We start from the raw sequence: 24781 nt of genomic DNA on the forward strand, positions 1-24781 counted from the left end.
AACCGCCAGGAGGGACGCGGAGGCCAGCGAGGCCGGAAGCAGAGCGGCGCGCGTGTCTCGAGAGCGCCTCGCGGATTTCCGGTTGGGCCCAACTTCCGGCCGCCCAAGATGAGCACCATGTTCGCCGACACCGTCCTTATCGTCTTCATCTCGGTGTGCACGGCGCTGCTGGCCGAGGGTGAGGGGAGCCGTGGGCCGGGGTGTTGCGGAGAGGAGAGGGCGGGCAAAGGGGCTGCAGGCCCACTAAGGACACCCGTGATGGTCTCTCAGCGGTGGGTGGGGCTCACGGGTGGCGTCTCCAGGCGAGAAACATCTGGTGGAGCCTCCCCTGGGAGGGACTAGCTGGCAGCCGTGGGAACGGCAGTGCGGTGGCCAGAGGAGCTTCTCTCCCCATTCTGAAGGGATAGACAAAGGGATCCACCTAAATTTCCTCGTCATTCTGAAAGGCACAGGAATCTCGCCGCCCCACATCGGCAACAGGATGAGTCATACAGCCCCGCAACATGCTTTGAATTACTCAAGTTGGAATTTCCAAATACTGTAAAACAAATCCTGCCTGGGAGGGAGCTGAGTTGCACATGAGCAGGGGGGCAGCTGCATCAAGTAAATCAATAAAAATACTTAACCAACTGAGGTCCTGCCCATCCCCAGCATGAAGCCTGTCTCCCCACCCCCAGTAAATCCTGGCTCCACCCATGGAGTTGCATCACTTCATCTTCAGGAGTGGATTAAACCATCCTAGTATATGCTAATTGTGACTTCATTCTAGATCCTTATCTAGCCAAACCAATGAATGCCAGTTTGCAGGGGGGGGGGGCGGAGAGTTGTGGACTGTCCTTGAATTCTTTGTACAGTGATACCTTGGTTCTCAAACGCCTTGGTGCTCAAACAACTTGGAACCCAAACACTGCAAACCCGAAAATAAGTGTTCTGGTTTGCGATCTTTTTTCGGAAGCCGGACATGCTCCATTTTGGGTGTTATGGTGAGGTCTTTAAGAGTCTGGAATGGATTAATCCATTTTGCATTATTTTCCATGGGAACTCGCACCTTGGTTTTGGAATGGACTTCTGGAATGGGTTAAGTTTGAGAACCTAGGTACCACTGTACTGCAGCTACTGTTGCACTAGCACCTGCAATGGTTACAATGGTGTCTTCTTGCCATTCTGTAACTTAGGTGCAGGGAATGAAGAGACATGTGTAGATGGCACTTTCAGGAGCAATGGTGATGTTGATGCTTGCAGCCCAACTCAAAATTCCAGTCTGTTGTTTTCAGATGCTCCTACTCATGCACCAAAGCCTCTATTAAAGCACCGTCAATATCTCAAAGTTCATGTGCTCACAAGACCTACCATGATGGGCAATGGGCTTCATCTCTCTTGGAAAGTGACATCAGTTGCTAGGGGCTCCCATCTCTGACTTTGTGAATGATGGTTGAGTCATGCATGCTCTCACTGGGCTGGTGGAATCAGGTTGGGAATAGCTTGTACTGCATGGTACTGCAGTTGTAGGAAGGAGACAGTAAGCTATGCTACTAAGGCTCAAGTTACTGGGTTTGGAAGTCCTCTGGCAGTCATGTTGAGTGCTTTGTAGATACATCGGTTATTCTGTCTCCTGATTATTATGCTATTTGTTTCAGGGATAACATGGGTGCTAGTTTATAGAACAGACAAGTACAAGCGGCTGAAAGCAGAAGTGGAGAAGCAGAGTAAAAAATGTAAGTGCAGATGCATGATGGAGCTTGTCTTGTCCAACAACACTCCAATTCTGGGCAATATTTCTTTAAATTGAGCTTAACTGCTTTATCTTGAAATAAATGGATCCCTCATCATGGATTTGTCTGCAAACCACCCAGAGAATGCAGTTATATGGCTGATAAATAAATAGTCATGCACTGTGTATTAACGTGAAACCCTTCATGAGCTTTCATGGACTAGTGTCTATTCCATCAGATCCATGATGTATTATTTTAAATAGGCAGGTGTATGTACACACATAGAGATCAAACTTTAAAAAGGGAGTAAATGTGAGCAGGAAGCTCAGCAAAGTTGGTGGTGGTTTTTTTAAAAAAAAGAAAACTCAGCAAAGTATTTTGTGCTTCATGAAGCTTATGTTACAATATGAACTCCATTCTGGAGGCTTTCACTTCTGGACACTTACAGCACCATCCTAAACATGTTTGCTCGGAAGTAAGACCCATTAATTTCAACTAAGATAAACCAGTATAGAATTGAAGCCTTATAATAATATAATTTAGGCAAAAATAAGCATTTCACCGTTATTAATCATTTTTCAGATCTTGCCTGCCATACCCATTGGTCTGATTTTGTTATAGAGATTTTGATGAGGCCTGAGGGTCAATGAGAAGAGGGAACATTTTCTTTATGAAAAAACTTGCTGTGTTGTTTTATCTCTGCAGTGGAAAAGAAAAAGGAAACAATTACAGAATCAGCTGGCCGACAGCAGAAAAAGAAAATAGGTAACATTGGGGGGCTACATGGTTTGTCATGTTTCAATGTTCAGAGTGGATAGGCAGACTAATGCCCAGGGGCCAGGTCCAGCCCAATTGTCTTCTAAATCTGGCCCGCGGATAGTCCGGGAATCAGCATGTTTTTACATGAGTAGAATGTGTCCTTTTATTTAAAATACATCTCTGGGTTAGTTGTGGGGCATATGAATTAGTTCATTTCCCCCCCCCCAAATATAGTCCGGCCCCCCACAAGGTCTGAGGGACAGTGGACCAGCCCCCTGCTGAAAACGTTTTTTTGTTTTGTTTCGACTACGGCAGACCAACACAGCTACCTACCTGTAAATATTCTTAGTGAAATAGCAGAGGGGCTCAAGTGAAACAAAAGCAGCAGGGATTAGGCGACAAACCAGTACATTTGTAGTATAAAAAGTGATGGCATTTCAGCAGGAAGCTACAGGATGTGCACTGAATGGAAATGAAGAAATAAACATATTATTTCTCAAAAGTGCTATATCTTTTTCAGATGCTACCTATTTTTATTTCCAATAAAACATATTTTTGGCAAAAATCTATATATTGGGGATGAGAGTGAAAGATCATGAGTAAAACACTTGAATCTTCCTTTTCTTTTTTACAGTAGTAGCTGTTGTTATAGCACTAATATCTCCCATTAATATAATATTTATTTAAAAATTCTTTTTAAGCAAATATAACCAGTGATAGGGACGCGGGTGGCGCTGTGGGTTAAACTACAGAGCCTAGGGCTTGCAGATAAGAAGGTCAGCGGTTCAAATTCCTGTGATGGGGTGAGCTCCCGTTGCTCGGTCCCAGCTCCTGCCAACCTAGCAGTTCGAAAGGAAGTCAAAGTGCAAGTAGATAAATAGGTACCGTCTGGGGGTGTACTTCCGTTTTGTTGGCATGGCCTTCCCTTGCTCGGTGCTGCGGTGGCAGTGGGACCCAGCGCTTCCCCCCCCCACACACACACAACACATGCTGGGCCCGTGCTTGCTCGCCCCGCTCCCTCGGCGTGCTCCACTCTCCTGGCCTCGAGAAGTGTGATCCCCGACTCTCAGCAGAACAGAGCCAAGCTGAGCCTGCTTATTCCCCTTGGCGCTAGCAAGGATGGCCCTCCAAGCAGCTGCTTTGCTTGCTCGCCCGCCCGCCTGCATCAATGGCCCCCTTCTTCACTTCTGGGTCCCTCTACTGTGGAAAGTGCCGACTGCAGGCAAACGGAATGGCAGGTGCGCGGCTCTTTGGGCTCCCTGGCTCCAGCTGCCCACCTGCGTTGCCGCACCCTCCTCTGGGAAGGAGGTGGGCGGGTGAAGCAGCCGCTTGGAGGGCCATCCTTGCTGGCACCGACTGCCCCTCAGCTTACCTCTGCTTGGTTCTGTTCTGCTGAGGGTCGGGGATTGCTCTGCCAGTGGGAAGATGGCGACGGAAGGAGCAAGTGAGGAACCTGGCTCTGGCAACTGGGGCTATCCGGAGAAAGCAGTAGGCAGAGTGCAGGGCTTGCAGCGCGCTGCTCTGGGCTGGAGGCGGCTCCTTTATTCAACACTGCCGCCAGGCTGACCTCTGTGCTCACTCAATCTCAAACTGGTGCTTTGCCCCAGGCAGGAGAAGACGCACCTCTCAAGGCTGGGAGAGCGGAGTTTGCCGAGGGAGCAGGGCGAGCATGCGTGGGCCTGGCATGTGTTGTAGGGGGAAAGCGCGCATCTTTAAGCAGAGGGAGGGGGTGTCTTGGTGTCTGTGCCTCCGGAGAAATGGGGGCTGGAGGGCTCAGGCACGGGCAGACCCAGGGGTCTCTCCTGCCTCCAATGCAGGTTGTCAGAGAGAGATCGGGGAGGGGAAGTCTGACTGACCCTGTAGACAAGTGAAGAGGCGACCATGGGAGGCGCAGGACGGCATGGGCAGGATGCTGGTGGTGCTGCCGCTGCAGTAAGGATTTTTATACTGGGTAGTAGATTGCAGGCTGGTCTATTGCTTTCATTTTATGGATCAATGGCCTCGTTAGATAGTAAAATTCATGTTAAATTGCTGTTTTAGGGGTTGTTTTTCTGGGAAAGCACACCTTGGTTTAAGAGCACTTTGGTTTAAGAAAGGACTTCCGGAACGGATTAGGTTTGTAAACCAAGGTACCACTGTATACACTTTTGCATTATTTGGATGGTTTGTATTGAGAAACGCTCTTGAGCTTCCATGGGGAGGAACAGGATTGCTACTACAGTATCTGTACTGAATGTCAGAGCACCTGAAGTGGGTTGGTGACCTTTACATGCCTCGGACTTTCAGTATGCCTTTTTGTTGCCGCTTTCCTGCTGCAAGTCCCTCATAGGCTTATCGGGAGCAAGTTCCTGACTTTGTGACCTGCAGTAATTTGTTTCTCTTTTTCAGAGAGGCAGGAGGAGAAGCTGAAGAACAACAACAGGGATCTGTCAATGGTGAGGAAACAGCAAATTGAACCTTTATTGTAAAACTCTTTGGGAAAGTGATTCCTAAATCAAGAAAGTAATAATAAGGAGTAGGAGTAGGAACTGGGGCAGCTTTTCGGAAAAGCAGTGTGTTTAACCTGCAGACATTAGAACTAGGAAGTGAGCACCAAATTCCACTATCTCTGTGGGATGCAACACTTAAGAAAGTGTAGAAGTGAACTGAAGAGATGCCTAGTTTTCATGTAAACTCATCAACAGCTCCCATCAACTAATGCTACATTTCACTTTTCGATTACTAATGCCTGTGAAGTATTGTCTGTCAACCAACCCCACCTGCTTGATGTTCTGTTGGGCAGTAGAACACCCGTGCTACTGTCTCTCTCACCTGTTGCCATGCTTGTATTCTGTGCCCAGTTGGCACCACCCTTGGCCACTTGCTGTGCAATTTACCGGTACCTCTGCTGGTTACATTATCTGCTATTGCAGATGCTATTGAAAAAAACATTACTGAGAAAGAACATATAATTCCTGGTTGTTCAGTTTGTTTTTATGCTTTTATTCAAGATATTACCAAGATATTAAAATGACCAAAAAATTCTATAATGTTAGTACAAAATGTCAATGAAAACTCAGTTATATTGCATACATTAATTAAACAACACAGGTTATATAGTTAACATCTAATACAACTAATATCAAGCTGTGATTTTTTAACTTTTTTAATGGTGGTGTGCCACGTGATTTTTTTCGCGGAACAAGTGTGCCGTGGCCCAAAAAAGGTTGAGAAACACTGGCTTATTTGAAACTCCTTATGTGGCTTGTAATGTTTTGGTTCCCATTTGCTAACTGTAGTGTTAAGGCAGGCAGTGGTACAATACCTGTGCAACTACATGATGCCTCTTTTAATTGTATGTCATGAGTCCTGACATCTATGCCCTGTGTAGGGTGTTGGAATATGGAGGAGAATACGCTAAACGATGAGCAGTCTACAGTCAAGCATATCTCCCACCACCCCTGCCCCAGTCCTCCTGTGGAATGGGAGACTGATGCTAGTTGGTAAACAGTGGGCTCTCGGCAGGAAGAAGGGGTGCAGTGGTTCAAAAACTGGGATTGGGAAACCAGTGCATGTTAGTCCCAGCAGGATATTAAGACTGGACACACCTCTTATGAAGGAAGAAAAACTCTTCCTCATTGAGACCTAGTAAGCAATCATGTTCTGAGCATATACCAACAAAATGGCCCAGTCTCATGAATGTCAACCACACAGATGCAAAAGGTCAGCGCAACATTTCCTATTAATTAGTAACCAAGTTTGAGCTTCGGGATAAAAGATGCCAACTCATAACAAAAAAGAGCAGGGAAGATGCATAATATGAGGCCATTACTTGTTTTTGTGTGTGTTTTTTTTAAAGTCAGCATCACTGATAGGTTAGGAGGCAAGCTATTGGTGACCTTCACTGCTGATCTGAGCCCCTTCAAGTAGAAATAGGGATGGTTGTTTTAAATGCAACCAACCATAGTTAGACAATTTAACGAGTGCTAATGCTGTTAGTTTTGCCAGCCAGTTAAGCTTTTAAAATCTACTTTGCTTCACTTAGACTGAGAGCAAGTTGGCATCTGGAAGTCAAGTGCTAGTACAGAGGTCGGCAACCCAAGGCCCATTGGCTGGAAGCAGCCAATGAGGGTCACTTAACCAGCCCACACGCCGCCCCCCAACCGAGCTGCCCGCTCAGCGAGTCCACACGCGCTGCGCTAAACTGGCGCAGTGCAGCGCAGGGACTCTCTTCCACAGCTCTGGAAATTGCTTCTGCAGATGCCCAGATGCCAGAAATCGGATCTGCGCATGTCTGCTGCACCGGAAATCGCTTCTGCGCATGTCCAGATGCCAAAAATCGCTTCTGTGTGGGCACAATTTTTGGCATCTGGGCATGTGCAAAATCAATTTCTGGCGTTGCGGACATGCGCAGATGCAATTTGTGGCATCACGCTCCACCAGTCCAGCCTACGGAGGATTTCCACGGGAGTGATCTGGTCTATGCCCGGTAGGCCTTGCTGCCCCCTGTGCTAGTACATTTCCTGGGCTAACCTTCTATAGCAGGGGTCCCCAAACTTACCCGGCTTTGGGCTGGATGCCCGCTGCGCCAATCATGCGGAGGGCGGGGAGCACGCAGCTGGGCGCAGCCATGCGCATGCAAAAATGCTATTTCTGGCACACTCTCGGCCTGGAAAGTGCCGGAAATTGCTTCTGCGCATGTGCAGGAGCCTCTTCCAACCCGGAAGTACACAGGAAATGACGCAAGTGCAAGCTATTTCCGTCGCTTTTCCGGGTCGGAAGTGGGCAGCCGCGCCACGCCGGTAAGAGCAGGCGGCGGTGGGGGTCGCTGGGGGCCGCATAAAAGAGCCTCCCGGGCCGTAGTTTTGGGGACCCCTGTTCTGTAGCCTTTGGGCCATAAACATCCAATGGCCTCACCAAGGTGGCTCCAGATAATGCATATACACATCCCAGTTGATTCATCAGTTTTTGTGGGAGGAGGCACTCGGTGGCAATAGTCTCTTCTCCATTGAATCTTCATTTGCCAGGCGCTAATATGGGTCTTCAATTGTTCTTTTGACTGCAGGTTCGCATGAAGTCCATGTTTGCAATTGGTTTTTGTTTCACTGCTCTGATGGGAATGTTCAATTCCATGTAAGTGGTTACCACTCTGCTTTTCTTTAAGAAATGTTAACAATGCTCTATGTTCTCTTCTTCCTTCATGGTACAGTAAGCCCACAACTTATGTCGGGGCTACATCCTGGGCATAGCGCCCAATGCCAAAACTGTGTATAGCCAAAACACATTGGGTGATATGGCAGGTGGGATTGCCAGAGTTTATTTCCCTCCCACCCCCTTTGTATTTATTTTTTTTGCCGTGCGCATAAAGCTGAATATGCTCAAGTTAAGTGTGTACCGTATATGTTTTCCATAGCTCACTGTGCCTTCCTGGAACTGCTTGGAATTAGCATAAAAGGAAAGAGTGTTGGTGCAGACATGGTTGCAGCCATGGTAGCCATTCTTGCAAGTGGTTGCAATCTTCTACTTTTATCCCAAATATTCAGTGTTACGGTTCTAGCAGAAATTAGCTGAGAGCTCCTCACACTAGCAATATGGATTCTCACTGGTAATTTTGGTAGCTTTTCACAGTAGAAAAGGTTCTTTGCAATTCTCATTTATCTCCCCAGCATTTCTGTGAGATGAGCTAAGCTAAGATCAAGTAATTTGGTCAGGACTACTCTGTGAGCTTTATGCTTGAGGAGACATGAACCAGGATATTTAAACACAACCCTCAAGCAACTCAAAGGTTGAGTTTGACATTGACATTTTAAAAGAGGTTAACCTATTCTTCCGTTATGGTGTTTGTATAAATACACCCAATGTGGTCGTGAGGAAAATGACCGTAGATTTCAGATCAGAAAGACCTTGACTTTGAGATGCTGGACTAGATTTTGGTGTGTTCCAGACGGGTTTTTCTTACACTATATTAAAAGTGAGTTTTTGTAAGAACTCTCAAAGTGACTTAGTCATAATCACTTTGATAATTAGATTATATTCCCACATTCATCTTTCTTCCCTAACAATGTAAAAGGCATGGTGCCCACACCCTGCAGCACTTCCTGCTAATTTTTCTTTTATCTGTGTCCAGAAAAGAAGACAGGAACCACGTAGAATATCACAACACTGTCAGAGGGAGATAAACATCCGTTCCTATCCGTTCTGCCAAAAATGCCTTTGTTCTCCATTTGGCACTTACTGGAAGTGCAGCTCCTTGTATTGTTAACTCTGCAGGAAGAAACACTCATTTAAGAGTTTACAGTACCAGAAGCACCTGCTGAAAACGAGAGAGAGAGAGAGAGAGAGAGAGCTTCAGATAGCAATGCACTATAGGACATGCAGTTAGAAACTAGTGAGGCAGATGCCTAGAGTCCACCATCTACATTTGTCTTGCACTTCTCTCCCTGCCAGGAGCTTAAAATACACAAGTTTCTTTTCTCCTCTGTATAAGTAGAGCCTGGAAGAAACTTCATTCCCCTTTGGCAACTCATAAAATGTTTTCAAAACCCAGTTTGGTTAATTGATTTCTGAGAAGTTTGTCCCTTATTTTACATGCTGTTGTTCTCTTTCTGTTAAAGGATCTGAACACTGAGTGACAATATTGGACCTGAGCGATCTGGGCTCAGCTCCAAAACACAGTTGTACAGCCTTCAATCTATACCTCAGAGGGTTGGGGCAGTGGATAAAGTATGTCCCTGCTCTGGGTTGTAAACAAAAGGGTTTTTCTTTATCTCTGTACACCTAAAGAAATTGTGGTTGCTCTAATTGGAAGAGGACTAATCTGCTTTGAACCAAATACTATATATAGTTAAATTTGGCGTTTTCACTTGGGAGCTACAGCTACAAATGTCCTGTAGTCCTCATATTATATTCCAGTGGCTTAAGGTTTCTCGTGGCACAGACTCTTCACAATCTGATTCTTTCTGGGTAAGTTCTACTACAGTCAAAGCTCGGTTCCCAAACGGCTCTGTTTTGGAACATTTCAGCTCCCAAATGCTGAATACCTGGAAGTAAATGTTCCGGTTTTCGAACATTTTTCAGAAACCAAACGGCTTCTGGGGAGTCCCCCCCCCTTTTTTTCTCCATTGACTTTGCCAACTGCTCTTTGATCCTCGGTAGTCGGAATGTTTCAGAAGTTGAACGGTCTTCTAGAACGGATTACATTAGACAACCGAGGTTGGACTGTACCAGTATGTGTTTACAGACTTATTCCATCATTTTAAGCACAAACAGCTCTAAGGTCAAACTGTCAGTTCAGTTCAGCACCTCTTACAGTACCATAAATCTGGTACCTCTGAGTGATTTAAGTTAAGATGGATTCCTTTCCTGGATAGAGCCAGAATATGGCAGTCAGAAACAGTGTCCAGGCAGAAATCACTGAAATGTCTGGGAAAATCCAGACATATGGCAACCCATGTCGGAAGTCTAGATTTTGGTGAATTTCCAAAAAGCTCAATGACTCCCCCCACAAAAAAAGGAAACAACTTTTGTGTCCAGATTTTCACTTTTTACCATTTTTACCATGTACCATGCTACAGTGGTACCTCGACTTACAAATTTAATCCGTTCCGAACGGACCTTCGTAAGTCGAAAAATTCGTAAGTCGAAGCCAGTGGGGGGGATTAAAAAATTCGTAAGTTGAAAAAATCCTATCTAAACCGCATCCAAAATGGTGGACGGAACTCTGTTTGTAACTCAAAACATTCGTAGGTCGAGTCATTCGTAAGTCAAGGTACCCCTGTATGTCTTGAATGTTAACACTGTTTGGCTTAAATGCTCCATCTGCTGCCTTGTTTGGAGAATGTGAGTCTGGACCGCAGACGACTTGTACTGATAACCAAGTGCATCTGTATGCTTTCCCCAGATTTGATGGCCGAGTGGTAGCCAAGCTCCCCTTTGTGCCACTTTCCTACATCCAGGGTTTGTCCCATCGCAATCTTCTGGGTGAGGATTATACAGATTGTTCCTTCATCTTCCTCTACATTCTCTGCACTATGTCTATTCGGCAGGTAAGTGCTGCTCTGTGGAAGGTTGCCTTATTCAGAAACTTTGCTTGGAACACCGTGTTTCCCACTTTATTACTTTTCTCATAATTGACAACTACAATGGTGTGATATAAAGATGCAGTTGTAGCCTTCTTTGCTTCCTTCCTTTCCCCTAGCCTTCCACCATTTTGATACTCATTTGTATGAGCTTGATATTTTTTCTCGGGCTTATTCAATAACCACTCATTCAGGGGGCACATGTATCAAATAAGAATTGTCTCCAGATTATTGTAAATGAGGGAGTGCTGCTCTCCCTTATTTTTGGAGGCCACAAATGACCAGCGTAAGCGGACACAGAGCAATGGATTCAAACTACAAGAAAGAAGATTCCACCTAAACATTAGGAAGAACTTCCTGACAGCAAGGGCTGTTCAGCAGTGGAATTTGCTGCCAAGGAGTGTGGTGGTGGAGTCTCCTTTGGAGGTCTTTAAGCAGAGGCTTGACAGCCATATGTCAGGAATGCTTTGATGGTGTTTCCTGCTTGGCAGGGGGTTGGACTGGATGGCCCTTGTGGTCTCTTCCAACTCTATGATTCTAAGTATTTTTGTTGCGACTGTGTTTGTAAGCATATCTGAAGTCTCGTATTATAATAATGGTTACAGGTAGGTAGCCGTGTTGGTCTGGATCGAAGTAAAATAAAAAAATTCCTTCAGTAGCACCTTAAAGACCAACTAAGTTTTTATTTTGGTATGAGCTTTCGTGTGCATGCACACGAAAGCTCATACCAAAATAAAAACTTAGTTGGTCTTTAAGGTGCTACTGAAGGAATTTTTTTATTATAATAATGGTATTTCATGTCCATGTCCCCAGTATCCTTGCCTTTGTACTTCCTATTTTAAAAACAGCCAAATTCAACTCAGAAATTGGCAGGACATGCTTAGCAGTTAGACAGGCTTATATAAGAGCAAGTGATCTTTTACATATACTGGTCATAAGTTCTTAGTGCTGAAAACAAACCAGCAGTCATTGCAGCTGTTTAAACGGAAGAGTAATGTGGTCCCAATAACTAGCTCTGGTTAACAGTCGGGTGCCTCATTCGGCATGGGCTAGTTTTACGTGCACCATGCACATGCAATTAGACATTGCAGTACAGTAAGCCCACTTTTTTTTTTCTGGGGAAAGCAGAAAAAGCCAAAATCGCATGTAGTCAAAAGGGTGGGTGGGAGTGGCAGTCTTTTTTCCCCCTGGACTCCCACCCCCTTTTTTGTTTTTTTAGAAGCTGAATGCACACAAGTTAAATGTGTGTACTTTAATGTATAAACTTTGTAATATATTGTTTGGAATCTGTTGATGAGTGGAAGTACATTAGAGAGACAATGCAGTATTGCAGAACTGTTGATGGAAGAGGGTAGCAGAGATTTGAGTGGTGATCTCCAGGAGACGTGAACAGCTTAGGTCTCAATTGATTTGCCCTTGGATGTTTTGATGTTGAGGAAATGTTTTGAGCCTTGGCTGGGACACTGCTCACTCCTGACTTGAGCTTGAGGTTGCCTGAAATACGGTGGTCCCTCGACTTATGAAGTACTCGACTTACAAAATTTCGAGTTACGAATGAAAAATGGTTGCGTGCTTACATTTTTTTCGACATCCAAAAGGAAAACCGTTGCGGTTTAGATGGGGTTTTCTCGACTTACGAATTTTTCCGTTTCCAATGCATTCCTATGGGTAATCGCTTTTTTCGACTTACAAACTTTTCGACCTACGAATGTGCATTCGGAACGGATTAAATTTGTAAGTCGAGGGACCACTGTATCTCTCTGCAGTGAGCAGCTTCCTCTGTGCTGTTTCCATGTCCCCTTGGCACGTCAATCCTGCCTTGGAGTTCTTCCTGCTTCCTGCTGGGGGTGTGAAGTGCTGCATGGATTGTTTTTCAAGGCCCCTTAAGTGGCTAGGAAAGTAAACCAACATCTGGACTGGGTGTGAAGATGTACATCCTGTCCCTTGTTTGTTCTGCCTCTGACCACTCCATGCGACAACTTGGCGGATTAAAATGACTCAAGGCAGATTGTTCACATTTCCTCTTCCTTAACTGAGTTGCCTCTGTTAGCATGGACTAATTTATAGAACCTTAAAGACTAACCAATTTTATTACAACACAAATATTCATGGACTAGAGCCCATTCATCAAATGCATACAGAGTGAGATGCTCTATTGTCAGAGGTTTGTGTGTGTCACACAGATATATACATATGCAGACATACAGTGTAAATGGGGGTTGGGAGAATTTAAAGTTGGAGTTGAATGGAGTGCAAAAGTATAGTCAGAGATAATTCAGTTAGAGATTATCTGTAGGCAAAACTATCATTCACCACAGGAGTGGTGGGCAGCGCTGAGATGATTGGATCAAGTGGCAGCACAATTAGATCTTAGGTTTATGCTAAAGGAGCACAGTGATGGTGTCCCAGCAGCAGTTATTGGTAATAAGCAGAGTAGCTTTAGCATTGCTGAGAAAATTAAAACACTTAGTGGGACAAGAAATGGGATGTTTTTCTTTGCATGTGTGTGTACTCTGTGCAACCTCCACTTTGATCTGTGTTTGGGGTTCCATGTCACTCTGTATAAAACAGAGCTCTCGATCCCTGTTCCCTACAATGTGGAATCTAAAAACTGCTGTGACTTTTGGTCAAAATGAATGAAATTTGCTTCGAAATAGGGTTGGAGAAAGGGGATTTGATGTTTTCAACCAGTACAAAGTTCTAGGGGTTTAATGTGCATGGGAGGGTCAGAGCCTTCTAGTTTCATATTTTGAAAGTGGGGTAGTGGGGGTTTGTCTCTTGCTCTTAATTTAAGCAATTAAAAGGTGGTTAAGTGGTGTGTATTCTAGCTTGTGCATTTTTTAAAACTTGCAACTTTACACCAGCCTTTCCAGTGCTAGACCTTGCACACCTCTGATAGGCCTGGCAATGTCAGGCTGTCTAGAACAGGCATCCCCAAACTTCGGCCCTCCAGATGTTTTGAACTACAATTCCCATCTTCCCCAACCACTGGTCCTGTTAGCTAGGGATCATGGGAGTTGTAGGCCAAAACATCTGGAGGGCCGCAGTTTGGTGATGCCTGGTCTAGAATGCTACTTGCAGAGTTTGGAGGAACACTGGTTTTGTTTGTTTCTTTGCTTGGAGTAAAATAGTTTTCTAAAAACTTTAATGATTTTTTTTAGCTAGTGAAAACCAATGCTGTGCTCTTCAGTGCTCTGTGGGCAAAGCACAGAGCTATTCCATATAAAAGAGTACAAATACAAGAAGGCTTTGTGGGGACTCTGTTCTGACTATGCTGGGAAGACCCCTCAGTCACCCCAGTTGGACCCTACACAATACACGAAAGCAAACCAACATGAGTTTGTGTTTTTCTCCTGTTTGTCAGAATATTCAGAAGCTGTTGGGTTTGGCTCCTTCTCGAGCTGCCACCAAGCAAGCTGGAGGATTCCTTGGCCCCCCACCTCAATCTGGGAAGTTCTCCTGAAATAAGAGAAGTAATTTATTGCATCTCACTAGTCAAAACATCCTGACTTTGCAAGAAACTCTCGATTGCACAGAAGGCTTCCTGAACATGTTGCATATGTAACTATCATATCTTTGTTTTGCAAAGAGAACAGCACTGAAGCACATCTTTGGGCTAGATCTTGCACTTACTACTCTGGGGAATTGGAGAAATATATTAGTGGAATTAAAAGGAGTGCTGTGCGGCTTCAGTGAAAACTTCAGCAAAGTTTGATGAGAAAAGAGTGACTTAGAAGTAAACAACAGTAGTATTCTTTGTTAGAAGAATCTCGTGTAATAACTTTTACCAAAGTGAAAATAAAAGAAAAATTGTATTGTCTCTGTGCTTCCAGTTCATATAGTTCACCTCAGACACTATTCTGAGCAAGGCTTTTATTCCACAAACTCCTGACAGCTGCAGAACAGCAGCATTGGTTTGTTTCAGCCACTGGCTTCCCCTGGACGTTTTTCGATTGCAGTTGGTTAAGATTAGCATTGTATATAAGCAATGTCAAGAGACAGTTGAGGGGGGCTTTGCTTGCTGCAGAGTCAAATTGCTTGATTTCAAGTCTCCGGCATCTTCCTCCATTTGTAGTGCTGCTCCAAAAGTTTCACATCTACCTCAAGGTGGGTCGTTTCCAAGGCACACATTTTCTTCATGTCTCCTGTGATGCAGTTTTCCTGTATGACAGCTTTCATTGCCTCCCACACAGTTGAAAGAAAATAAAAAAGATTCCTTCCAGTAGCACCTTAGAGACCAACTAAGTTTGTCATTGGTATGAGCTTTCGTGTGCATGGACACTTCTTCAGATACCCATACAGTTGCAGTTCTGATTCCTTCTGTGCTGGTTCCAAATACGACTTCCATTCTTCCCCAATGTGCTTGACCACCAGGTGGTACTGCAACATCATGGGAGGGAATCGCCGGGCCATTACAACCTTGTCAAAGATTTGTATTATTTCCCTTACTAGGACATGATCTGAGACTGGCTCAGTGCCCGCCTGCATGATTCAACAAAAGACAAAGGGACAAAATCAATATGAGTGTATAGCTCATGGGGATGAGGCTAGAAACAAAAGTTGGGTGAAGCAAATGCCATGCACCAATGAATTTAAAGTATTGTAACGCTTTGGCAAAAGTATTGGCTTGTGTTTTCATTTTAGAAGTTATGGAGCCCTTGCTATCCATGTGACCATCAGAAATCACATTTTAATCACCAACTAACATGACAAAAAGGCGTTTCCATGCTGCTCTGGTTCTCCAGAAGCGGCTTAGTCATGCTGGCCACATGACCTAGAAGCTGTACGCCGGCTCCCTCGGCCAATAACGCGAGATGAGCGCCACAACCCCAGAGTCGGTCACGACTGGACCTAATGGTCAGGGGTCCCTTTACCTTTTAACATGACAACACCTTCTTGAAAAGACACCAGAGTTTGAAAGGTTCTTTTTAGAAACAGGGTTTGCCCTTCACTGGGTCAGTAAACAGAAGCTATAGTTATGGTAGTTAAGCTCCCTTTTGGCAAAAAAAGATCTGCCAGCAGCATCTTGTAAAACATCTTGAACTGCCCCAAATTCAATTAATTTGAAATAAGGGGTGCTTTAGAGCAGTGGTTCCCAACAGGTGGTCTGCAGACCCCCAGGGGTCCGCGAGCTATGCCAGAGGGGTCCGCAAGATGCTATTAGAATAAAAAATATATTAAATATATTTTGTATGATAACAGATTTTTTGTTTTGGCCGCTTCCTGCATGAGCAGAGTTTAGCGCAAAACTAGAATTAGATAGAGGCAGTAGTTCTGCTGTATGCCGTTAGGTGGCGCTTTACAAACACTACTGTTTTGCAAAGAGGCAGCGCACGCATTCTACTAACGCTCACCTCCCCAAGATGCTTTGCACGCATCGGCTTCATTTGTGCGCTACTGCGCAGGTACCCTGTCTTCTCCATTCCCCTCCCTCCTTCCTGGCGCGCGCTGCCTCTTTGCAAAACAGTAGTGTTTGTAAACAAAGCGTTCTTTTCGCGGAAGCTACAGTTCGCGTAGTTAAAAATGGACCGTTGGTTAAAAAGTGGTTCGTTAAAACGACAAAGGCCTACAGATGAAGAGGAAGAACTGTAAAAAACGTATAAATATAAAATATAAAAAGACTCTTAATTTGGCTCTCACTTTTTAATTTTAGGATTAGGAATTAATGGGGGTCCTTGTCACAATAGCAGCTCGATGAGGGGTCCTCGAGAAAATTTTGTTGGGAACCCATGCTTTAGAGCAGGCATCCCCAAACTGCGGCCCTCCAGATGTTTTGGCCTACAACTCCCATGATCCCTAGCTAACAGGACCAGTGGTCAGGGAAGATGGGAATTGTAGTCCAAAACATCTGGAGGGCCAAAGTTTGGGGATGCCTGCTTTAGAGGGTCCTGGAGAGGAGAGCAGTGCATCATAGCCTTGCAAACACAGAGCTTTATTAGGATACTTTAAAACGCAGTATTAAATGATTTTGAAATAGTAACAAATCTTATTACTGTGAAACTGCGCAGCGTAAAATTGGAAAAAGCATTGTGCACCTTCAATCTCAGAGCAGTATGGACTGCCATAACAATGTACCGTATAAGTTAACTTCCTATAGAAGAGCTACTAATAACCAGCCAAATAAGTTTATATAACAATGAGCTGTATCGTACATATCAAGATACAACTGTTCAATGTGTTTTCATTATAGTAATAACTTGTGTGTAAACATTTCTTTTTATTCATTTTTTGGGTATGTATTAATAGAATTGCTAATAAAATACATCTAGAAGAGCGCTGGGTTTAGGTTGCAGTTACCTGGGAGTGAGTCTCGTGGATCTCAGCTTATTTCTTATTTCTGAGTAGACGGGTAGAGAACTGTGCTGCCTAGATTCTACCTATCGGAACAGCAGAAAGTGCACACGACGCACGTTGACGGGAGACTAATTTGGGGGCAACAAAAAGATTCTATCTAGTGCGGAGAGTGGGATTGTTGCACTATTACACTTTTTACCTCTGGATGGTTTCCCATCAACACGCAAGTCTTAAAACCTGCTTGGATCCTCTCTCTCTGCCCGATTCAGGCGCAGCAGCAGAGGCGCAGCAGCCTCGTTCCTCTGTCCAGGCAGGGGCTTCCCCTTCGCTTCCTGGGCCCGCGGGGGCGGGGCGCCCTCTCCTCCCGGCGCCGCCCTCTCTCCCCTCCCCTCCCCTCCCCTCCCCTCCCCTCGCCCCGCCTGCTCCCTCGGCCGCTCCCGGGCTGCGCGGACGTGGTGCAGGAGGCGGAGTGAGTGAGGGTCGCGGTGAGGGGGGCCGGGGGTCCCAGGGTGGGTGGGGGTCCCACCGCGTCCCCAGGGCAGCGGGCCGGGAAGCCCCTTCGCTTCCGGCGCCCGGAGAAGCGCTTCGAGGCCCCGCTCGGCCTCTGGGCCTTCCCGGACGGGCCTCCCCTTTTCCTGCGAAGGGTCCCGGGGAGGGAGGTGTCGGCTGGGCCTGGAGCTCCAAGGTTTATCCTGCCTAAGGACTTGCGACCAACGGAATTTATGCCGTACCATAAATGGAGTGTGTGTGTTGGGGGGGGTACCTGTGAAACCCCCACCAGCTTCGAAGAGGCCCCCGGTTGTTAAAGGCGGGAGGCCTGTGAGAGAGAGGAATGTTTCCGCTAATGGTGGCACCAGGAGCCTCCCACCGAGCAGGGGGCCTCTGCAGAAAAGGCCCCGGCAGAGGAGGAGATGCTAGCTTGGCTGCTCTGCCTTGGTTGGGCCCTTTCCCAAATCATGAAAGCGGGAAATGAAAGGAGGACCTTGCAGCAAAGCCGGGTTTGGCGCTATAGCACCCCCTCTTGTCCCCCCTAAAGCGCCATAAAGCAAGCCTGGTGGTATTTTAAGGACCAGCCAATTGGTTATGGTGTGAGCTTTCATAGATTCTACAAATATTCTCTGCGCCTGTGGAGTTTTATCAGCAAAGCACAAGCAAATGCACTGTTCCAACTTCAAGAAACAAAGTAAAATACTTGAGCATATGGATTTTCATGTTTTAAACTCCCTTAACTCATTGCTTTTGCTCTCTTCCCACCAATAATTACTAAAATATGTGGAAAACGACAAGGACTTAATATGTGCCCCCCCCCCAAGTAAGCTTAGGGCCACAATAAAACTTAGCTCCAGGAGAGTGTCTTCCATGAGATAGTATTGAGGAGAAGAACCTGTCAAGGGGCTGTGCCCATGATACTGTGGTATATCGATGTGATGAAGGAACAGTGTTGGGACTGCTCCAAGTCTTGATGTGTTCATGTCTCTGTGAGATGCTATTGAATCACATCTGACCCAAGTCACATCCAAAGCCATCCATTTAATGTGCATTCAGAACCTTTGTTGTGTTGGGAATTTTAGCTCTGTGAACAAACTGTAAAAAAAGAGTAAGAGATAGGGGCATACACCCCACAGGAAGCTTTTGGGCCACCCTGAAGCCCACACCCATGCTGGGGATGCATCAATTGTGGAGCCTCAAAACAGTTTACAAAAGATTCTCAACACCATACTCTAATCTCCCTCCCCTCCCCCACCCCCATGGGCTGTTCGGGGGGGGGGCGGTTCTCCTGACCCCTTCCAGAGCCAGTTTGGAGGCCACCATATGGATGCAGGATGAAGCTTTTGCTGCTCTTGCTTTTGATTTTTCCGGGTGCCACGCTAGGCCCTCTCCCACTGTGCTCCTCTGAGGCTCTGGAGTGGCTCTGAGCAACTGGTTTTCACTCGGCACAAGTTGAAAGGAGCTTTCCCTCTGTTGGCTGATTTGTGTGGCCTTTCTCTTGGGGACAATCTGTAGCCAACTGCGTAAAATAATAGGAGGGTTTAAAAGAGGATTGTACATGGCTCTGTGTTTTATAGACATGCTTGAAATTCATTGAAGGGTAAAACTTGATAAGATAGTGTGCTTTATGTTGTTTTTATGAACTGCCCTAGTAGCTCTGCTGGAGGGCAGTATACAAATCAGATAAATGACACAGCTGTAGGCAGATTCCCATGCACCTTGTCTGCTACTTCTTCCGTCCGATGCAGCCTTGATCCTGCTTGCCAGCTGTCCGATGCTTCACAATTCCCGCTTCTTACTCATTCTGCCTGGTTTTCCTGGTCTGCTCCGCTGTGCAGCAATGAGCAGCATCACTGGCGCATTTCAACTGCAGCAGCCCCTCAACTACCGAGAGGATGCCCGCATGGAGCCTGTGGATGGAGATCACAGCGAGGAGACGTATGAACCAGCAACTGGTAATTATCTCCAGGGTGACATTCGGGGGGGGGGGATGTGGGCTTCAGGGAGGGCAGCCTGGTTGCAGCAAAAGGTGGCTTTGGAAACCCCCCCCCCCCCGACTCTGTAGTACATCAATTTGCTATTGACATGGCATTTTAGATAACATTCACATTCAGTGAGGTGAGGTGAGAATATTCTCCACAAACTGTAAATTCTAATGTAAGAACCAGTTTTACACCACTCATTTAAAAAATCTAGGAGAGAATAAATCAAGCTGTGATATTGCCAGTGTAAGTAATGAATAATGTTTTTTTTTTAATCCAGTTACATTACTGGGTGTTGTGTCATTCACCATTGGCAGTTCTGAAATGTGAGCTACAGAAAACTTTGTTTGTTTGTTTTAGAAGTGCTTTTCATTTAATTTGATGAACATTTGAATTCATATGTATTTCAACTATATGTCATAGCCTTTTTTTCTATTTTGGTGTGACCTTATTCTTAGCAATTCTATACCCTTGGCCATACAGTGTGATTTTTTATTTTATTTTACAGAAAGTAGATTAATGCTTTATACACTTAAAGTACCTAAGCCTATATAGTTATGTGTAACAGCATGTGAAGTGGCCTGGATTTAAACAGTTGACATTTCCATATTTTTATTTAGTGCCAGTAGCTGGTTTTTGCAGTGCCTCTCCTATTTTAAATGAAAATTCTCTAATATTTTCATTAATTGAGAATATTCTCCAAAAGATTATTCTCAAGAATTTAACATCACTGTTCACATTACTCAAATAAGTTTCTGGCTTAGATTTATTCCAACCAGAAGAAACAGGAATCTATGACCTTTGAAGCTGCTGGCTGGCTGCACTCGTGCCAAGGTGCATTCTGAGTTGTTTATCTTATCTTTTAATGCTTGAACTTTGAATCTGCTGATTGGTAAAAAATGTGGCTGAGGGCTGATATGCAAGACTTGCAAATAATTGAGACAGTGGAACACTAGCATTTGTCCAGGCACATGTATTTCTTAAACTATTGTACTTGCTGTAACAATAAATGATAAATCTATATATATATATATATAAATGTTCCCACTGCATGTGCATAAGACAGCCTTTCACCGTAACCACTGAACCGAATTGCATCAAATTAGGACAAAGCGTACCTTGCCCATCAGGGGGGATCTGGCATAATTTTTTTTTGAACACCTTTCATACCTAAAATAATGATTAAACACACACAAAAGTGGCGTGCAAATTATACATCGCCAGCAGAAGGTCTGAAGACTCCAGCAGCATCCAATAGAAAGGCAGATCGCGCACTGTCACCAGCAAAAGTTCTGAAGGGCAGCGCCAAATAATGACGTCATCAACCGAGCAACTGAAAACACCAAGGCGGCCATTACCAGACAACCCACAGAGTCAGGCAAGGAATGGAGATACAGGGCGGAGGCCTCTGCTCGCATTTAAATACTAGCCCAAGCCAAGGCCGACAGACCAGGCCTCGCCTCTACTTTAAAGCCTACAAACTAGGGCTCTGCTCTACTTTACAAACTAGGCCTTGACTCTACTTTACAGCCCACAGACTTGGCCCAGCTGCACAACTATAATAAGACACCTGGACAACTATAAGACATACATGTGAAAATGATGCTAAATGCTAAACATGAGTGATGCAACAGCAAAAAAAGTACCGGTAATGCTATTCTAGGCTGCATCAACAAATGTGTAGTGAACCAAACAAGGGAAGTAATAGAACTGCTCTATTCTGCCTTGTGTCAGAGCCGTAGCTATGGTAGGGCTAGCCAGGGGTTTTTTTTGCTCCGGGTGAGGTCTTCAGAGGGGCACCATTGAGGCTCCTGGACAGTGTGTGTGTGTGTGTACACAAATGTGTGTTGGGGTGTGTGCCAAACTACGTCTTTGACCCAGGTGAAATACAAGTCTAGTTTCATCCCTGCTTGTGGTGTCCAGTTCTCAGCATCACAGTTTAAGAAGGATGTTGACAAGCTGGAACCTATGCAGGGGAGGGTGACCAAGGTAGTCAAGGGTCTGGAAGCCCAGCCTTATCAGTTGAGGGAGCCTGGGAAAGAGGAGACTGAGAAGAAATATCACCATTTTCAAATATCTTAAGAGCTGTCATATGGAAGATAAAGCAAGCTTGTTTTCTCCTGCTTTGAAGGGTAGGATTCGAACCAATGGATTCATGTTAAAAGAAGGGAGATCCAACTAAACATCTGGAAAAACAGTAAGAGCTGTTCGGCAGTGGAACAGTCTCCCACGGGAGGTGGTGGCCTCTCCTTGGAGGGTTTTAAGCAGAGGTTGGGTGGCCATCGATGTCAGGGATGCTTTAAGCAGAGATTCCTGCATTGTAGGGGGTTGGACCACATGAATCCCAGAATCCTTTCCAATTCTATGATAAGTCAGAGAGTCTTATTGTCTGTCATTTACCAAAAATCATTGATACTTTACTTTATCATTTTCCCTCAAGCATGGATTTCCCCCTCTAATAATTAATAAATAAAGACCATTTATTCAGTTCCCTGTGTATGACTATGTCTCTTTATATGTCTGACTACACAATATAATAACGTCAGATCCTGTTTTCAACACAAACCTTTTAGAGCAACTCCTTCAGAGATGTGCAGTGTCAAATATTTGGCAAGTCACTTTCTTGCTACAGTTAGCAAATCAACAACAAGCAAATATTGAACTTGGCTTGTTATATTATTCAATCATTATTCAATAAAACTATTTGGGGAGAAAAGGCAATTTTAAAAAATCTGTGGTAATGCATTTTCCATCATAAACCAAAGTGTCCTGATGTCATTACTGTGCCATCAAATGAGATAGCGGTTGCTGAGTTTCCAACGTGTCTGAGAAGTCAGACCATTTCCCACCCAATTTAATTGCCATAGGATATTGCTTATATAAGCTTATTTTATTTTTAATTATTATCTTGTTCATTGACAACAAAGAACCAAATTTGATCTCATTTTTGACAGAATTACAAGCCTGGTAGATGAAGGGAACACTGTGGATGTAGCCTATCTTGATTTCAGCAAGGCCTTTGACAAGGTGCCCCATGATATTCTTGTAAAGAAGCTGGTAAAATGTGGGCTAGACAATGCTACCATTCAGTGGATTTGTAACTGGCTGACTGACCGAACCCAAAGGGTGCTCATCAATGGCTCCTCCTCATCCTGGAGAGAAGTGACTAGTGGGGTGCCACAGGGTTCTGTCTTGGGCCCAGTCTTATTCAACATCTTTATCACTGACTTGGATGATGGGCTTGAGGGCATCCTGAGCAAGCTTGCAGATGACACCAAATTGGGAGGGGTGGCTAATACCCCAGAGGACAGGATCACACTTCAAAATGACCTTAACAGATTAGACAACTGGGCCAAAGCAAACAAGATGAATTTTAACAAGGAGAAATGTAAAGTACTACACTTGGGCAAAAAAAAAATAAAAAAATGAAAGGCACAAATACAGGATGGGTGACACCTGGCTTGAGAGCAGTACATGTGAAAAGGATCTATGAGTCTAGGTAGACTACAAACTTGACGAGTCAACAGTGTGATGCAGCAGCTAAAAAAGCCAATGCAATTCTGGGCTGCATCAATAGGAGTATAGCATCTAGATCAAGGGAAGTAATAGTACCGCTGTATTCTGCTCTGGTCAGACCTGACCTGGAGTATTGTGTCCAGTTCTGGGAACCACAGTTCAGGAAGGATACTGACAAGCTGTAACGTGTCCAGAAGAGGGCAACCAAAATGGTCAAAGGCCTGGAAACGATGCCTTATGAGGAACGGCTTAGGGAGCTGGGTATGTTTAGCCTGGAGAAGAGAAGGTTAAGGGGTGATATGATAGAGCCATATTCAAATATATAAAAAGATGTCATATAGAGGAGGGAGAAAGGTTGTTTTCTGTTGCTCCAGAGAAGCGGACACAGAGCAATGGATTCAAACTACAAGAAAGAAGATTCCATCTAAACATTAGGAAGAACTTCCTGACAGTAAGAGCTGTTCAGCAGTGGAATTTGCTACCAAGGAGTGTGGTGGAGTCTCCTTCTTTGGAGGTCTTTAAGCGGAGGCTTGACAGCCATCTGTCAGGAATGCTTTGATGGTGTTTCCTGCTTGGCAGGGGGTTGGACTGGATGGCCCTTGTGGTCTCTTCCAACTCTATGATTCTATGATTCTACAATACTCCAGTCTTGAACATCAATTTGTGTTCTTATGCTAATTACCCTGCTAAAAGTGGGCAGTGACAGAGCTGTGAGTTACTGCCTGCCCTTTTCCTTCTGGTTTTCCCCTCACCACTTTCATGAAAGTAGGCCAAGGGCCATGAATTGCTTACCCCTGCTGCAGGCATGGGTGTGATGGGACGCTTCAGGCTTTTCCTCTTGGTCATGTTGCAGAATGAATTGCTTTTCCTGTTCAGCACGCAGCCTGCAGTCCTATGCAGAAGATAATAGATGAACCATGCTATGTCTCTTAAGAAGCATAGGAAAAAGAAAGAATAGAGACCCTGCCCTATAAATAGTTGCTGATGTACAATATTCAGAAGAATTCCTTATCAAGCCTGAATCCAGAGAGGCTCAATTGGACATATCGCAATGGCCTTTACTTCTCAAAAACTTTGACAAGCTGAAAGTGAGGGCAGCATGCTGCACACTCCTTCCTTCTGGTTGCAATCTCTTAAGGAGGGTGATTGGCGATTGTTCAATTCAAACAAGCCTCCCAGCCCTTCTGTGAAGTGGTGGCCTGAGTCTGCTGCATCCTCCATGTTGAGAAGACTGCACAGTGGCATGCTGGACCCCAAAGTGCCTGGGGGTCTGATTGTGTGCATTGAGCAAGCCACATGCGTATGAATATGATTGGGTACTTTCTGGGTGAGCTGTGCAGCTGGGACCTGCACCTGGATGGTATGTGTGCACCTGGGCTTGTGCAAGTGTGCTATGGGGTCATGGGAGACAAGGACAGTAAGGGGACTGTATGATGTGCTGGATGCCTAGTGGCAATATGACAACTGCAAGTATGAGACTTTTCTCAGGAGGGTGATCTTCCCTTTGGAGAAGCTGCTGACATCCCACAAGCGACTGGTTATGAACGACAATGCAGTGAACGCCGTTTGTTATGGTGAAAAGAGCATGTGACCTGGCCTGCTGTGGTATGAAGACAGCCTCAAAGTCCATCAGAAAGTTGTTAACAGCACAAAAGGAGAGGCCATTTGGACAGCCAGTACCTTGATGACAACTGCAGTGATTTCTGCTTGCAGTCATGGAGTTATTCCAAAAATCAAGCATGTGATAATGGGAAAGGCACCTACCTATGCTCACAAGTGGGGGCTTGTCCTGAAAGCTGCCCAGAAGACGACGATCAAGGCGAGTCTTACTGGATGCTCACAGCAAGCCCCATGAGATAGCTCCCCAGGCCTGGAAGTAGAACTATGTGGATTACCTTAGGGTTGCTGGAAAGGAAAGGGTAAAAGAGGAAGTCATCCCAGTGGAGCCAGACAAAGAAGGTCATGGAGAGTG

General features: G+C 45.1%; 2 protein-coding genes across 3 annotated transcripts in view; both read left to right on the top strand.

Moving 5' to 3' along the window:
• Positions 1-14348, top strand: TMCO1 (transmembrane and coiled-coil domains 1). The gene is made up of 7 exons (XM_035102412.2): positions 1-178; positions 1638-1715; positions 2418-2477; positions 4860-4906; positions 7516-7583; positions 10351-10495; positions 13893-14348. The coding sequence occupies exons 1-7, from the start codon at positions 109-111 to the stop codon at positions 13989-13991; spliced, it is 567 nt and encodes a 188-aa protein (XP_034958303.1). The 5' UTR covers positions 1-108; the 3' UTR covers positions 13992-14348.
• Positions 10357-24781, top strand: part of ALDH9A1 (aldehyde dehydrogenase 9 family member A1) — a 24949-nt gene continuing 10524 nt past the window's right edge. Inside the window, exons 1-2 of one of the 2 annotated variants that reach the window (XM_035102410.2) lie at positions 10357-10495; positions 19060-19266. In XM_035102410.2, the coding sequence (XP_034958301.2) occupies positions 19086-19266 (181 nt within the window). In that variant the 5' untranslated portion in view covers positions 10357-10495; positions 19060-19085. Of the gene's footprint in view, positions 10496-17204; positions 17292-19059; positions 19267-24781 lie in introns of those variants that run through there. The other variant, XM_035102409.2, reaches the window with a different exon arrangement.

The sequence above is a fragment of the Zootoca vivipara genome, chromosome 7 (genome assembly GCF_963506605.1).
Source record: "Zootoca vivipara chromosome 7, rZooViv1.1, whole genome shotgun sequence".
NCBI classification, from domain to species: Eukaryota; Metazoa; Chordata; class Lepidosauria; order Squamata; family Lacertidae; genus Zootoca; species Zootoca vivipara.

Bases quoted from the DNA above. Each gene is read 5' to 3' on its own strand.
- TMCO1 (XM_035102412.2), top strand. From the start codon at position 109: ATGAGCACCATGTTCGCCGACACCGTCCTTATCGTCTTCATCTCGGTG. The intron at 1,716-2,417 runs GTAAGTGCAGAT...TTATCTCTGCAG, and splicing joins GGAGAAGCAGAGTAAAAAAT to TGGAAAAGAAAAAGGAAACA. The intron at 7,584-10,350 runs GTAAGTGGTTAC...TGCTTTCCCCAG, and splicing joins ATGGGAATGTTCAATTCCAT to ATTTGATGGCCGAGTGGTAG.